This window comes from Anopheles cruzii, chromosome 2, assembly GCF_943734635.1.
Source record: "Anopheles cruzii chromosome 2, idAnoCruzAS_RS32_06, whole genome shotgun sequence".
In the NCBI taxonomy this organism is placed as follows: Eukaryota; Metazoa; Arthropoda; class Insecta; order Diptera; family Culicidae; genus Anopheles; species Anopheles cruzii.
This window is the reverse complement of record NC_069144.1, coordinates 38,338,796-38,354,419: the sequence shown is the minus strand read 5'-3', so window position 1 is coordinate 38,354,419 and position 15,624 is coordinate 38,338,796. Positions and strand designations below refer to the sequence as shown.

At 47.9% G+C, this 15,624-nt stretch overlaps 1 protein-coding gene across 1 annotated transcript in view; it reads left to right on the top strand.

The window, feature by feature from the left end:
- Positions 1 to 15,624, top strand: part of LOC128279024 (sodium channel protein 60E-like) — a 110,721-nt gene that overhangs the window by 14,969 nt on the left and 80,128 nt on the right. Inside the window, exon 2 of the mRNA XM_053017745.1 lies at positions 5,220 to 5,428. Within this exon, the coding sequence (XP_052873705.1) occupies positions 5,220 to 5,428 (209 nt within the window). The remainder of the gene's footprint in view (positions 1 to 5,219; positions 5,429 to 15,624) is intronic.

The window sequence follows — 15,624 nt, the reverse complement described above, 5'->3', positions numbered from 1 at the left end:
TAGCAAACGAACAGCAATTGAGGCATTATTTTGCAGCATTCGTATGCGGTGTACTCGGTGCTGGTGAAACGATTGAGTAAAGTGCGTCGCATGTCGGTCGGTGGTACCGCTACAATGTTGCGCCTTTCCATCCTAGCCCCAGGTTGGCAACTCGTTGTGGAATTTATGCAAACAAGTTCCGCCTTGTGCAGAAGGATGTGTACTCAGAACGTTCGAACTGGTTTGGAGTGTCTACAGCATTCTGTGTCAGATTTTTGCATGCTTAGAACGGACTGAAAAGGGTTCATTCATCTGGCAAATGACAGGCTTTCCACTTTCGGACCGTCATTTCGGCTGCGGCGCAAGAAAATTCGATGTCAGCCATCATTAGTTCAACAGGTCCACTGGACAACCCTCAGATCCATCACGACAGCCCGATAAAATTCACTCCTTTCCAGTGTAACACACACAACAGAAGCCCATAAGTACTTTGCACCTCTTTTCCTTTGCTGTCCGTCGCGATTGTTGCGTGAAAGAAAAAGCACCCCAAAAAGGTTCTCCACATGATTTATTCCCGGCGACGAATGCATTAAGATACGGGGACAGTCAACCGGTTGTAGCGACCTGACCCAACCCGCAGTGGCCCCGGTGAATGGGTTCGGTAGGAAAAGCACAACTTTCGCCGGGAAATGTTTATCATGCTTTCGCCTGCCGTTTTCCTTTCACGCTATCGAACCAATCAGCAAACGGAATTGTGTGTGCGGAAAGGCATTGAAATGTCACTATCGATGGGATAGGGCTACTTTAAGGGACAGAATAAGGGACGAACGAAGCCAGCTCGCATCTCATTCCCGGTCGGTTCCCTTTTCGTAAGATTTTCCATTTTTGCCCGCCCTTTCGTGCGGTCCCGGTTCTTAGGCCGGCGGAGGAAATAAATGGATAAATAAAACTTCCATCGCGGCGCGGCAATGGGATGATGAGGATAGATTGCCCCGTGGCGCCGCCGTCAAAGGACGTGGCCAGGAACACGCCGGTTGGGGGAGAGGGGGCGTTCTTTTTGTTGCTTTAATATTTTGTCAATATATTCTGCACCACCGTTTACCGCTCGTTGTTTGTGAACGTCCTTACGCGTGATTCCGGTGCTTCGATTTTTGCTCCTTAGACAAGCTGATTTATGGTGGCCACATCGAGGTGGGTACAAGTTTCCAGCCACACACAATGTCTGGTGCAACATAAACAGAGCTCTTGTTATTGGAATGTAGAATAACATAGACTTCTTTTATAAATACATGAAACATACATGGAATTCGGTTGTTGTGATTGTATAAGGGCCATTCAAAGGTCAGAGCTGGGGTATTTTATTTAGTCCTTTAATTACTCTATATCGCTTTACTAACTTTAGAAATAAATTAAGACTGGAGACTGGAGAAATTCCGTTTAGCGTAGAATTTTGCTGACCAGCGTATGCGTAACTAATTAAATTTAATGAACCTAATTAGCACTCGGTCTAAGTAGCGCCAAATGAAGACACCCGTTGGCGACAACGCAATCAAATAGTAAATTGATCGAGCGTTCCAATTTCTAATTTTCGATGGCATAAAATGGGCTGTCTTCATGCAAGCCCTCTTCGCTTGCTAATGTCCTTTGGCCATCGTTTCCATGGAAACGTAAAATGTTAAGCAAAATGTACGAGATTTGTAGAACACAACACAATAAATCAGAATTATGTAAGATGCCAACAATTTTTGAGTATTTAGTCCGTGACGGCAAACACAGAAGCTGTGTTTAAAGCTTCGCTTGCAAAATTCCTTGTTCCATTCCATTCAATCATAAAAACTTTTCGCGCTCCATTGAGCCATTTGGAAGAGCAACTTCTTGATCTTGATTTTATTCCCCCTGACACAGACTCTTGAGCGTCGGTTAAGTGTAGTCAAAGTTCGGAATTGTTGTCTTCTCACGGAATCTTTTCCGTGGCATCTCCGAGCGGCAGTTCCCATTCGGAATGCACTGTGTGTGCAATATGGTGCCGGCTCTATGATGGGCAGCAGCAGATTGGATCCTCACTCTAGACGAATGGCTTAAGTTGCACGGCGAAATTGCATTCTGCGTGTGAAATTGCGGTGACATCGCCGCCCGACAAAATGGTTTCGACAAGGACAAGGTTTCGTTCCTCGGCTACAAAAACCGGGGTTCCTTTGCCAACGAAATGGATATCACTCTCCAGGGGCACATCGAATCTGCGGAACACTGCGGAAAAACGTTTTTAGCGAAGTATGTGTGTGATTGAAAACGTGCCCCACAGCGGTGCATCCTGTGGGCTGTGGCGCTGTGGAGATCTATTGGAATGGATCATGGAATGATTAGATTTGATTTTTTTCTTTCATTTGCTTTTTTGGTGTGTGTGGAATCTCCCATTCTCTATTTCTTTTTTAATTGAATGCGCTAGCTTAACTTTATATTTGAACACCGTATTACGCATTGCAGTACAATTAATTTTCATGCACCAAACGTATACTTCAAGTTCCTTAGAAGTGAAGGAACTGCTGACAAACTACTCATATACCGCACGGATGGATTAATGGAGCGCGTCGAATTGAGAAGCATAAAAGGAATGATGTAAATAGGTAAAAAATACGATGAATGCAGCATACGGCATATTGCATTGCACTGCAGAGGTCAAAGAATGATTTATCATGGAATTCCATAGACTTCACACAGTTTCCGGCACATTCTGGGTCAGTCAACGAAGCCTAGACCCCGGGGGGATCGAGTCGGAATGTTAGCAAAATGATATCATCTTTGAAAAATCTCATCCCTCGAAGCGACCTCGCTGTACAAACACGGCAATGAATAAGTGCTCCACGCACGAGACTGTACGACTGTCGATAAGCATTTGATGTTAAATAGAACCGGCCGACGTTATTCATCTAATGTACACCTTCCGGGGGCGTGCCTGGTAAAGTAGTTTGTTGACGAGCTCTTTCTGTCGCTGATCGGAACCCAGCCGGGGGCAAAATTTGCGCCCATCGCCCGACAGGTAGATTGAGTGGATGTGAATTTTCACCTTCCACCTGCGTTAGCCTACAACCGGGATTCCTACCAACACCGTCCCCTGGCGAAAGGCCAAGAAATACTGATAGCTCCTACACCTGTCACCCGTGATGAGTGTCATTATCCTGGAAAAGCGACGGAAAAAGAGAGAGAAAGACTGTGGCATGTGTAACTGTGCCGCCGGGACCGGATCTGCGACAGGAAATAGAAGTCGACAGGCGATGAACTCGGCTCGAATCGGTGCTCGAAGCCTTTTTTTGCTCCAAATCACCAGCGACCCCGATATGAGGGGCTGCATAATTCCGTTGCAGCGCCACTATCAGCTCGTAGTGTTCGGTCGCGTACTTCCGTCGGAGCCACACCGGATCTCAAGTGTTAGTGGCCCCACGATAAGTTCTTGCAAAGGAAGTCTTCGTACCGTGGCGCACGTCTGTAGCAGACCTAGTCAGGAGAGCTGCATAGCGCACACGTTACAGAGGAAATGGAGGACATTTCCAGTATGTGCCCAAGAGTGGGACGTTATCAAAAGAAGGTGACTCCGCGCAAAGGCACACCGTCTGGCGACATTTGCAACCAGTGTGTGTTTGTGTGAACGATTATTAAACCATGCAAGGGTTATCGGCCTGAAAACGGAAGGGCCACGAGTAGCTGATGTGTCAGGAAGTTTGTAAGGACACAGGAAATTATCATATCCTTTGTATCCATTTATGTTGCAGAAATGAATGTTCTACACCATCGAATACGATGTGAAAAAGGTACAAACAGTGACCCCATTTCACGAAATCGAGCCAAAAATTAAGAGGCACCGACAGGGCGTTGAACATACCTGTAGAGGTTCGTAGTTCTGGTTCTCGGTGTCCAGTTCGGGTGCTTGGAATGAAGCCAACGCCAAACAGACTTGTTGCGTGGCTTGGTTCGAGTGCGCCGTTAAACTATGGAAACATATTTCCAACCGGACACCCCTGTCCGAGGTCGAAGAACATTTATTTATTTGTTCTATCGAATCGATGCCATTGCCAAGGGCGATGTCAAAATAAGGGTTACGTTGATTCTCGCAAATTATTTTATTTATTTTGCGTCCGTCGATTCCTGCCAAATTGTAGATTGCTTTTAGAGCCGGTAATTAGCTTGAAACATTGGCATGTTTCACGGAGCACCATGCGCCTCCATCGAATGGGCCACCAGGCGTCTCCACCCGGCAATGGCAGAAAGCAATTCAACAGTTCAGCACCACACGACAAACAGCGCCCCGAAACATATGGACTGGGCGTTATTTATTTGGCCGACGTGCGTCAATTAAAATAAATTATGATAGACCCAGGCCTTCGGGCGTTACCAGGCGTTCGCATGACGCGGCCCCAGGCTGGAGCTGCAATGGAGCAGAAAATGAGTTCGGGGGAAAGTTATCGCCTTTCGGAGATTGATCAAATATTGGCGAGTATGGGCCCCGCCAGGGTAAACTTCGCACCGACACCGGCAATCGAACGTGGGTCCACCACCCCGTGGGTCTCATTTGGTTGCGGTGACGTGCTCACTTCTCGCAGCTGACATTTAAACAGCCGCCGGCTGCGAAGGAGGACAAATTTACAACCCATCAGCCCGGGTAAGTTATGGCCTGGCCCAAGCTCGAAACGACCCCGGAGCGGGCGCTGACCATCGTGGGAAGCTGGGCCGTCCGTCGAAATGGTGGCGCGCAATGTCGGTGCAAATGTCTTTCTCGGTTTACCATCGCGTTAAACAATCGTTGACGGGCTGAAGATAGAAAATAATTTATGGAACGATACGGCGAATGGTGGCGCGCACAGCCACCGTTCCTCGGGGCCACTCGGGGTCTCGAAGCGGGCGTTGAAGCGCGTCCCAGATATAAATAGACCCTTCAGGGCTCGTGCAATCCGGGAGGAAACGATGCCGACGTGAAAAGCGTCGGAGAAAATAGCGTAGCAGTAGCCCGGCAGTGGCATGTTATTTACCCGGCCCGTTCGCATCGTCCGAGAAATGAAGCCCTGGATGCTGAGTGCCAAATGAATCTCACAAATTATCAACCGCAGACAAAGTCCACTCGGCTTCTTCACTCGGCCGGAGAGATCTAAGACAAATGTGATCAAACCAGGCACACTTTCTTTGTTTCGGCTATCGTCAGGAATTATCATCCTCATAACGGGTCTTTCTTTCTTTCGCTCCACTTTCAGTTGCAAAGCATCAGGTTGTTGCGTATACCGAGAAGTCCCAGGACAAACATGAGTCACGTCACATCCAGCTCGTGCGGGAGTACGGCTTTCATCCTCGATCGAAGGTACAGGTCGAGGATGGTGCCCTGCTGCCCCGCAAGTTCGAACCCTTCCCCGACGATATGTACGGCCGACCGTTGGAAGAAATCGATAGCTTCATCTACGAAGAGGTAAGTGGGCCTTTCCCGTCTCCCGAAGCTACCCCCCTGATTGCTATCAACGTGCGAGCGAGGGAGCGAGGCACGGTATCAGATTGCAGACAGCGCGCGCGCCCGTGCGTAATTACTTTTCGTCTGGCGGCGTGTCTACTTTTTGGCCGTTACACGTCTTTCGGGGGATTTGCAACGCGTTAAAGGCACCAGCACCAGATGTGTTGAAAGGAGCGTTTCGATAGGTTGCGGGTCACATAAAACTAGATCCAATATTGTAAAAACTCCTGTCCATTCTTTTTGCCAAATGTGTTCATAGAAAGTTGTGTAACCGTGAAGGAGTTTCAGTATTTCTCCGTTTTGAAGGTAGAAAGTAATCGTTAAATATCTCCGGATCTTTTTCCTAAACAATCAGTAAACTTTGTAGCTGCAAATTGTAAATCATTGTCCACCGGCGCTATCATCGCAAGCCGTTCGGGGTCCAATTCTTCTGGATTTGTGTGGCATGGGCTTAGGTTCGGCTGGCCTCTCGCCACCTCCAGAGCGAAGCAACCGTCGCATTGCTGCTGCCGTCTTATAGTGGCCGCTGTTGTGTGTCGTATGCAAACAAGCGACTTCCGAATTGAATTTCTAATTAATCACTTTCCACCGAGCCGCGGACGGCTGGCTGGAGCTGCCCGTGATCCCCGAGGTAGCGCTCCGGTCCGGGGGCAGGTGTTGCTCATTCAAAGCGACCGTAGCGACCGCCTCCGTGCGAACCCCCGTCGACGGTTGTTGCTTTGCCGCTGTCACAGACCGTGATTTATGATAACTCACGTAGTCTTTGGCCACCCCGGATCAACGCCCGGATCGGGAGGGGCTAGTGGGCCGCTTGTTGCTTGCTGTTAATGCTGTGAGTTATACTTTTTTCTCTCACCCCACCACGGAACGGATTCTACGACGGGCACTACGACGGTTCCCGACGAAAGGCTTCGCCCTTGAGAAAGTAGCCTCGGCAGCGGCACAGTTGAGGGGCATAAAGTCGGACGCCCGTTGTTCGAACTGTTCGACATTCGACCGCTCCGCACGGTTTGCCGTTGTGAATTATTTTTAATGATTCTCTTTAATGATGCCGTGAGGCTCGATGCTCGGTCGGTAAAAATTGTGGAAACGAAATTATCACCGTTACGACGGAGACGGTTTGCCCGAAGCAGCTCAGTCCGCAGGCCAGTCACGTCCGGCCGGATCCTGTCATCGATTGATGGTCGGAGGAAAAGGAAGCAGCAAATAACAATTACCGCTGCTCAAAATCACGGCTCGCGGGTATTAATGAGCCAGCAGATGGTATCGGGGATCGCTGGTGAAATAAATAGCGCGGAATCGAGTGCCAACTTGTTAAATAAACGCTTCTTTCGTGTGAAATTTAAAATCGAGAGATCGAGAAATCTAATCGTGTCGCTGGAATCAACCAGAAACTCAAAATCGGTTTTTCCAGTTACTTTGCGACTGGCTGCGTACTTTTTTTTGACAGCTGCTTTTTTCAATTGGTGCTGTCAGTTTGAGCCAGCCTTCTAGATGCTGCTCGTGTCGAGCTACATTCAGCTCGTTCACCTTTTTATGATGGTAAATTTTATTAAATTCCCTCTACTTCCCATTGACCGTCACGTAGAAAAACAGCGAGCCAATTAATTCCCCCAGGATTTTCGGCCGGTTTAACACATTTTTAAGCCTTTCCTAATCCCGCGGTGTTCGCGTTCAGCGTACCGTTACAAAACCCGCACCAAACTATGCCGTGTCCTGTTACCATTTACGTTGCATATGTTGTCCAAGCTTCCTTTGAGCTTCCGAACCGTGCCGACCGGATGGGGATCCATGCCGCCACCGGAAGGGTTTATGTTTTCCGGTCCACCATCATCGTTTGATTGCTGTTCTCATTTTGCCACGGTTTTTTTGTACCCTAATTGATTGGAACGCCTGTGGCGGAGCGGATTACTTGGCCTAAAGAACAACGGCGTGTTATCACTTGTTATCACCCTCCGCCTAGCCGTGTCATTACTGTGCCGCTAGCTTGTTGACTGCTAATGTCAGCTTCCGGCAAGGCTGGCTCGCAAGGGGGACCGCCCAATAATCCCCACGGCGTTGATGATATCGATAGTAATTGTTAATGAACTGTTCCGTAAGCCCCGGTGCCGGTCGGTTTAGTTTCGGAAGACGATCGGGACTGTCGGGCCCTTTCGACACCGCCGGTCTGGAAAAGGATTAAAGTTAAATTGAGTTTCATGTCGTGTCGGTTTCGTGGCGCCGCGGGACCGAAGCGGACCAAATTGAAATTAGATGTCTTAGGTCGGAATTCTTACGGATACACGAGGTTTACAATCCGTGCCGGGGTTCGGAATTCGTCCTCGCCAATGTTAAACAAAAGACAAACGGTTACGGAAGACCCGCGTTTCTCTTTCGGAAGGCAAATCAAATCAGTAACAATAAACCGTCGGGGCGTATTTTCCCGATTTCAGCGGGAAAACACTGTTTCGCAGATTTGTTTCTGTTTGTCTTTTATGACCGCGCAGATGTTGTACGTGCTACAAAACGATGTCCAGCGGAATTGGAATGTCGCGGGAGGTTTTTTTGTTGTTGGTGTCCGGACCGGAACACAACGGACCAACTTTACCGACCGCCGGGTAGAACTTTCGAGTTTTATCAACCATCAAATGGATAATGAAGTCCATTTTGGGTTCGGGCTTTTTCTTTTACTTTCGCTCCCACGATCGGTACCGCGTTCCGCTCGATGCACTTTTATGTTACGCGAGCGGACCCTTTTTTCGTCCTCTCGGTGTATCTTTTTCGAACGGCTCAAATTGTCCTGATGGTTCCTACGCGGCAACAATGTATTCGGCTCGTTTTTGTTTTTGTGAGACTCTTTTCAAATGGCGCCCATTCCGAGCGGCAAACGTTTGATCCGCATGACGCGCGCAACATTGGCGTGTGGCCACCGAAATTTGGTTTAGTTTTAATGGATGCATCATTTTTCATCGCGATAATTACTGTCCTTCCTGGGCTGGGCCCAGGCGTACGTCTCGTGTGCGCGATGGCCCGAATTACCCTGGCCCGGAGGCAGCGGCCGCCATCGTGAACATGAATCATAATTATTTTATGACAACCTATGAAAGCTTGGCCCCGGAAAGCCCTGGGCTCGACCAGCCCAAGCTCGGTGTCGGGACGCCGAGAGCGAAGGGTTAAACAGGGACTCATCTCACACTTACCCTCATAGTTGGTGTGGACAAGGATTCGTTTTTGCCGCCTTCTTTTGCAGCTCCCCCACAGCGGACTTTGGCTCATTACGGTGGCCTAATTACTACACCGCCCGCTACCAGTGGTACCGTAATTCCGCTTGTGTGCTTTCCCTAGCCAATGAGGGCTGGTCGAGGATTTCGAGGTACCCCGCGATATTCTGGCCGACTGTTTGCACGAAGCACGAACCATTGTGGTGGTCGCTGCTGGTGCGTGCGTGACCACAACCCTTACCCACACACACACACACCGTGAGTTTCGACATTCGGAGCGGACGCACGGAGTTCGTGCGACCCGCCATCATCATCGTCGTCGTCGTCGTCGTCCTGAGGGCATCGTGAGGGCGTCGCGATTCCGATTCAGCGGCACTGGATTGGAGTTGGGTCATTACGACATGGTTTCTGATTTTCATTGCACACGTGCGACCGACGGAAAGCACGCGGAGGCCCTAAAAGATTTCGTTTTTATCAAACCCAAGGCGGGGTGATCAAATTTTGTCCCTTTCGTGGCTAATATGCGCCTTCTCATAAAGTTTGTGAAACACTAAAATTATCAAATTATTATCTGCTATTTGTTGGTGGCCCAAAGTATCACTTTAAATCGCTTCCGGATGAAACACTTCCAATAACGCAAACTGAAGCGATGGCTACTACGATCGTTCCAGCCTTGCTTTGGGAAACTCGACGGGATTCACCAGCATTAAATTGTGCTTTCAATTTGCCACCCGTTTTGAGTTTAAAACCCACCGACAGCATGATTCCCCACGCGATTGAATTAAATGGTGTAAACAAAGTTTCGCCAGCAACTGACACACAGTGTGTCAGAAAATGTATGATTTGTGGTAATAAATTTAATCGATCGTAAAAATGTGCGATAAAATGTTTTAAAACACACACAAAAGGGACACAGAACGGGGCAGAAAGGAGTCGAACGCGGACACGGATGAAAAACAACCCGAAAAACCACGTCGTCGACAGTTCGGTCTGTTTGTGTATCCTGTTTGATGTTGGCCCTCGTGTTTTTTTTTTTTGCTCCTGTACCATCGCATGTCCTGGCGTTTTCCTCAACCGGGCTTCCCACTTCCACTTTTCCAGATGCCACTCGATTTTCCACCATTTTTTATACGCCCTTTTCAGCTTCACTGCGATCTGTGACTGTGAAGGTGCCACCGAGAGTGGCCAGAAACAGGGCCGAACCTTTGCCGTAACTCCTGACCTAGGGACGGCACGGCCGGCCGGTGGAGAACATAAATAAAATGACTATCTGCTGACTGTAGTTCGGGACTGTAGTCGAGGATGTATTTTTCCTGCTGTTCTGCTTCCATTGTTTCTATCCCCGTTTGCGATGCACTCTGCTTTCGAGGACGAATTTTTGTGCCCCAAACTGCACTCGACGTGGTTGGCCCCGGCACTGAAGTTTTATGATCGCCATCCGTCGACAACCGTGTTGCGAACGCCCCGGCTTTAAAGGGAGCTATGGATCTTGGTCGGTCCGCGCCGGGCGATATTGAAAATTAAACTGTTATGGTTGTCGGGGAATAAAAACACCGAAACGGTCACCAATCGACGGTCGAGCTGGCAAACATCCAACCTAACGTCCAATCGGGGTCCACTCGGTAAGAAAATGATTAAATTAATATTCACTGTTTAATCGACCGACCGACAGCTGCACGGACGATGAAGGTTGACCACAGTCGGCTTGCGGTCCGTGGCACGGTGTTAGACGCGGCTAGCGTAACATGTCACGGTCAATCGTCAACTCGTGGGCCATGGCGTGCCGGCGCGGAAAACTGTAACAGCATATCGTGCCGTATTTGAATTCGACAACTCGCCGCCATTCCAACCAGACGCGGGACCGGACGCGGAATGTCGGGCGCGCGGGCAGAATGGAACAAGAACACTAACTGCACGAACACTGCGAGTGAGCGCTTGTGTGAGTGTGGGTTTATGGGGGTCGCGGCGGTCGCGGAAAGTTGACTCCAACTAACAATTTATGGCACTTGTGGGTGTAATGAAAATCGTGAACTATGGAATGGTCATCCATTAGGGGGCACTGTTGAAAAGTTACCCGTCGGAAGCGGATGTGGGCTACCGAGAGTGCCGTTCGCTCCCCCACCTGCACCACACCCGAGGTCCGGCTGGAAATAATCCGAATTCCTAACCGACCGACGTAGGTAGGCGAAATGCCCGATACGTGGGAAGTCCTGCATGGAGATTAATATTCGTTTCCAATTCATAGCATTAGCTCCGTTTAGCCGGTAAATGCCTGTTTCGTGCTGTCCTATGGCTTAACATTTACCATTTAGCTGCGTACATTTTTGAAGCATAGCAATTTTGTTTGCACGAAAAAGGGTACCATGAGTTGCGGCTTAATAAAATCTTTTCGGCAGCCGAAAGATTAACCGTTCGTTTTTTGTACGAACTCGATTTGATAGGTGCCTCGTTCAGGTAGATGTGTGGGAATTTTCGAAAGAATATCTGTGACTTTGGTGTATGATGAAAGCATTTCCGGAACTCGAATTTCCCAATCTGCGCGTCGGTTAGCGTTGTTATCAATCAAAGTTATGTTGCTCGATTTATGCAATTCATGTGCAGTAATTTAACTTCGGAAGAAACAAACATTACTTTGGCCAAAAGGCTGGCTTCGCTTAGAATTCGAAAAATCTTTCTTTATTCTTCTCAATCTATGTTGGTTTCTTTAAAGTACTCCTTAGTCCCCCTTTTTGCAACTTCCGAATTTCCGCGGGCTACGTATATCCGATTTTTTGTGGCGTTAAGTTGCTACATATGTCACTGACTTATGGTAAAAAGTTCGGCCACTTTGAGTAATCAGTCAATTTTTGACAGCTGTTTTGCTTGGACAAGATTTGACCCATCATCGACTTTTGTGTACTCCAAAAGTAATTGACCACGAAGCTATAATTTGAGTTTTGGAAAAAGGAAAAAAAAAAACAGGAAAAATTCACAAGGGGCCAGATCTGAGGAATAAAGTGGCTTTGGCATCACTAGAGTGTTGTTTAGGCCAAAAATTTGGGCAGAAACAACGATGTTGAGCAGGGGCGCGACAACCAATTTTGGTTTTCCCACAAATCTTGGCGTTTGTAATGGATTGCTTCGGGTGAATTGCGCATAACTTGCCGGAAATATTCTGTATTGACCATTCTATCCTTTGGCAAGAACTCATGATGCAGCACGACCCTGCAATCGAAGAAAACTGCAAATAAAAGTGTTCACATTCGACCAAAGTAGGCTTTTCGACGTTCACATCTTCTCGACCCTCTGAAAATTTTTTGAACCACCGATAAGCGCTGATTTTGGTCTTAAAAGCTTCACCATAAGCCACTGTTAATATTTCGATTGCGTCCGAGCTCTTAATTTCGTTTCTCACACAAACTTTGATAAACATTCTTTGCCATCCAGTTTTTGGAAGGGACAAAAGTCGACGATGAGCCAAAACACGTCCAAGCAAAACAGCTGTCAAAAATTGACTGATTACTCAAAATGGCCGAACTTTTCACCATAAGTTACTGACATGTGTAGTAACCTAACGCCATCCGAAATCCGAAATCGGATATACCTAGCCCGCGGAAATTCTAAAGTTGCAAAATAATTTGATAAGACCACGGATGTCTACATTTGTTCCAATTTTCGAAATGGTCCGACAAGTGCTTTTTAGGAATAGCCTTCAAAACATTCTTCATTTCGTTTCATATCTTAATTATTGGCTTGTAAAATGTGTCCACGGTTGAAAAAAATGTGATACAAAAATATTCTCGTGAAGTGAAAACCAAGAATGGTCTCTCCTTAGGTCTCCAAGAGAGGTCTTTTTTAATGCACAGAATTGCGCAAACGACGCACAACACACAAGTAGTATTCTTTGTTGACAAGTTGGCCATTTGGAAGCAATTCACGATGCACCACACCACGCTAATCAGAGAAAACGAATGAATGAAGCATTTAGTAATTGAAGAATAAAAGCTCCATTTCTACTCGCGACTAATTAGCTAAATGCAAGTTGCGAACGTGACCACTAGTCATTGGCAGCTTTTATGTAACTATCGTGTACACCCATTCATAATCATAATGCTGCGGAGAGAACATTGAAACAAAAAAGACCAAGGCAGCCGCAGGCGGAAGCTGTGCTCGAAACTAGACACTTTTCAATCACAATTCACATCTCCTGGCAGAGGGCCGCAAAAAGTTACTCATAGTTACCGCTTACAGCATAGCTGCTGCAAGTCCACAATTTTGCCACCTGCACCACCACCGACCGACGCCTGTTTGCTTCTTTCACGCATCCGCCGGCGGCCAGATCCGTCACGTGACGGAACACGAAGGCGACGTTCGTACGCGCGCGCGACGGTTACAGCGCCTTCGCATAGTTGCGGAATATAGATGAGATTTTAATAATAAATCGTTTCTTTGCAATGCTTTGCGGCGCCTGCAACACCTGCACGACACCGGCAGGACCGCAAGGTTCCACTCGCAGCAAAAAATCTGTTTTCCCGGCCACGGCCCATTGCCGGCCCGAGAAGCGTGAGCGCGAAGAGCCACAGGAAGACAAGTTGGAACCGGAGTAGTGCAAACAGAAACATAAATCCAACATAAGAAAGCCAGCCTGGACTTGGAGGTGTGTGGCACAGGGATCTTTCTTCCGCGGCATTATCTCCGTGTTTCTGGCCAGGCTCCCGTGTGCCGCTCTGGCTCGACGGATTAGCCCACGATACGGTGTACGGTGATGTGTGAGCGATGCAGAAATGAATTGCAACGGGCTGTAGTTCCACTGTTTTTGCTTGCCACCCCGGAAAGTGGTGATGAAAAACTTGAAGCGCAACGAACTGTAAGCATTTCCTAGCACACACAACACACACACCGACTGAAACGCAAAACAAACGCAAAAGGAGCACAAATACACTGACAGCCCGACAGAAACGGATGCACTGCACCTTCTGCTCTGCGATGATTTAAGAACCAGAACAACAAAAAAAAACCTAATTGAAACTCACTCACGCTTCCCAAAGCCCAAAACTGGGGCAGAAGGTCCGAGATGACGCCCCGGGGCGGAGCTGGTGGCCACCGCCGCTCGCCAGTCCGGCTTGGGGAAAATAATCAAACTGCAAGCTGCGCTGCAACGCGCGAGATGAAAAACTTGTTTTGCTGCCATCGGGTTTCATCTCCCGGGAAAAACTGGCGCTTTTCCGGCGCCGAAAAGACCGACTTGTAACGACCGACGAGCCCGCGGACCGCCACACGAGGGAAATAAGATTTCGGGAGTAGCCCATCCGGATGAACCCGGAGCCACGGACACCTTGCATCCGGATGGCATTTGGCCAGCTTTCGGGTTTTTTTTTCTCCCGGTGCAGGAAGTTTTTGCCCGGGCCCGGAAGCTGGTGGGAGTCCATTTGTCCGCCTGCGTCCGACACCGGATGCAATATGCATTGATCCCGCAATTTTGCAGCCAGCATTGGGACAACAAAACAAGATGGCGGTCAAAATATTTTGTTCGGCGAGCGTTCGACGAGCATTTTCGATAAGCTCCTGAAGCGCTTTGTCGCTTGTCAAAGCCAGAACCGCATCGTGGTGAAGGCTGTCCCATTTTGCAGTGAATTCGGCGAGCTCGGCGCTACGGTCCGGGACACAGACCGAGTATAGATAAAATAATAACAAACAGGGGAACAATTTCCTATCCCATCCCATCCCAGAGCATCGATAGCGATGCTAGCTCGATCCCTTTTCGATCTACATTCGATCGCCGTCGCCGTTTGCTCGATTATTGGACTCATCGGGGCTGTTTCGATCGCTTTTTACGGACCTTAAATAAATAACATTTGCCCCCATGTATCTGTGTGTGTTAAGGGGCACCGAAAAAAAAAACGGAAAATGGCCCCACATTCGGCACATCGGCCCCCAAAAAGGGGACGGCCACCGAAGTTGTAACGGAGTTGACAAAAACAAAATGGTCACACAAAAACACACTGCAGTCCGGACAGTCCGCACGTGACAGAGACGAATTGAAGCGCCCGGACGACCGCACCGATCCGCGACAGGAAGTTAATTCTGGGAGCGAATCAGTATTAAGCTTCGCCGCTCGTTGGCCGACGGGGACGATGAATTAATTTTCACGCCGCCGAGGCCGGCCGTTAATGAATATGGCTGATTAAATTTTGCGTCCAACGCCACATTTGCAGTTCGTTCGAATGGCGCCGCATTTCGATTTTTCGATCGGTCGATTTTTCTCGTACTGTTCGTGTTTTGTTTACCGAAAACCAATAAATCGGGTTCTTCAAACAACAGCACAAACATGTTTTTGCATCATTGACGGCCGTTGGACAGCAGGGTTTGGTGAGCCCGAAAGTAAACACATAAAAGCCGGGAATGAATTAAAAACAAAAACAATGCGATGTTTTCGGTTCGCATTGGCAGCTTACAATCGGGGGTTGGGGTCGGCCAAAACTTTGTGCCGGGCTTTGGGTGCTGTTTGGTCGTCCTCGCAGGTTGGTTTACAAATTCGACGGTCTCAACTTGAGCTTGGCTGTATTTATGGTTTTCGTTATGCTATTGTAGCGTAGCATGAGCGGTAATGAAATATTTAGCTGCAATAGAACATTTACCATTGGCGAAGGAGAAAAATGGTCACATTTATTGAAAACTTTTTCATGACGAATGCATGGAATTCCTTTTTGTAACCAACAGTATTTTGTTTATTTGCAATTTAATTTTATATTTTTCACTTACTTGGTTGTTCATTATATTCGGAGCCTCGATATCAAGGAGCGGTGCTACGAGCCTGATTTTTTTTGTTATATTGGTATACTCTTCAAATGAATGTATGTGAAGTTTCATTTCAATCGGTCTCTTAATTTTTTTTACAAGCCATTTATCGTATCGACATGTCACAGTATTTTTTTCAATGGAAAAAATCAAATATCGTGCAGTGATTTAATTTTTAGT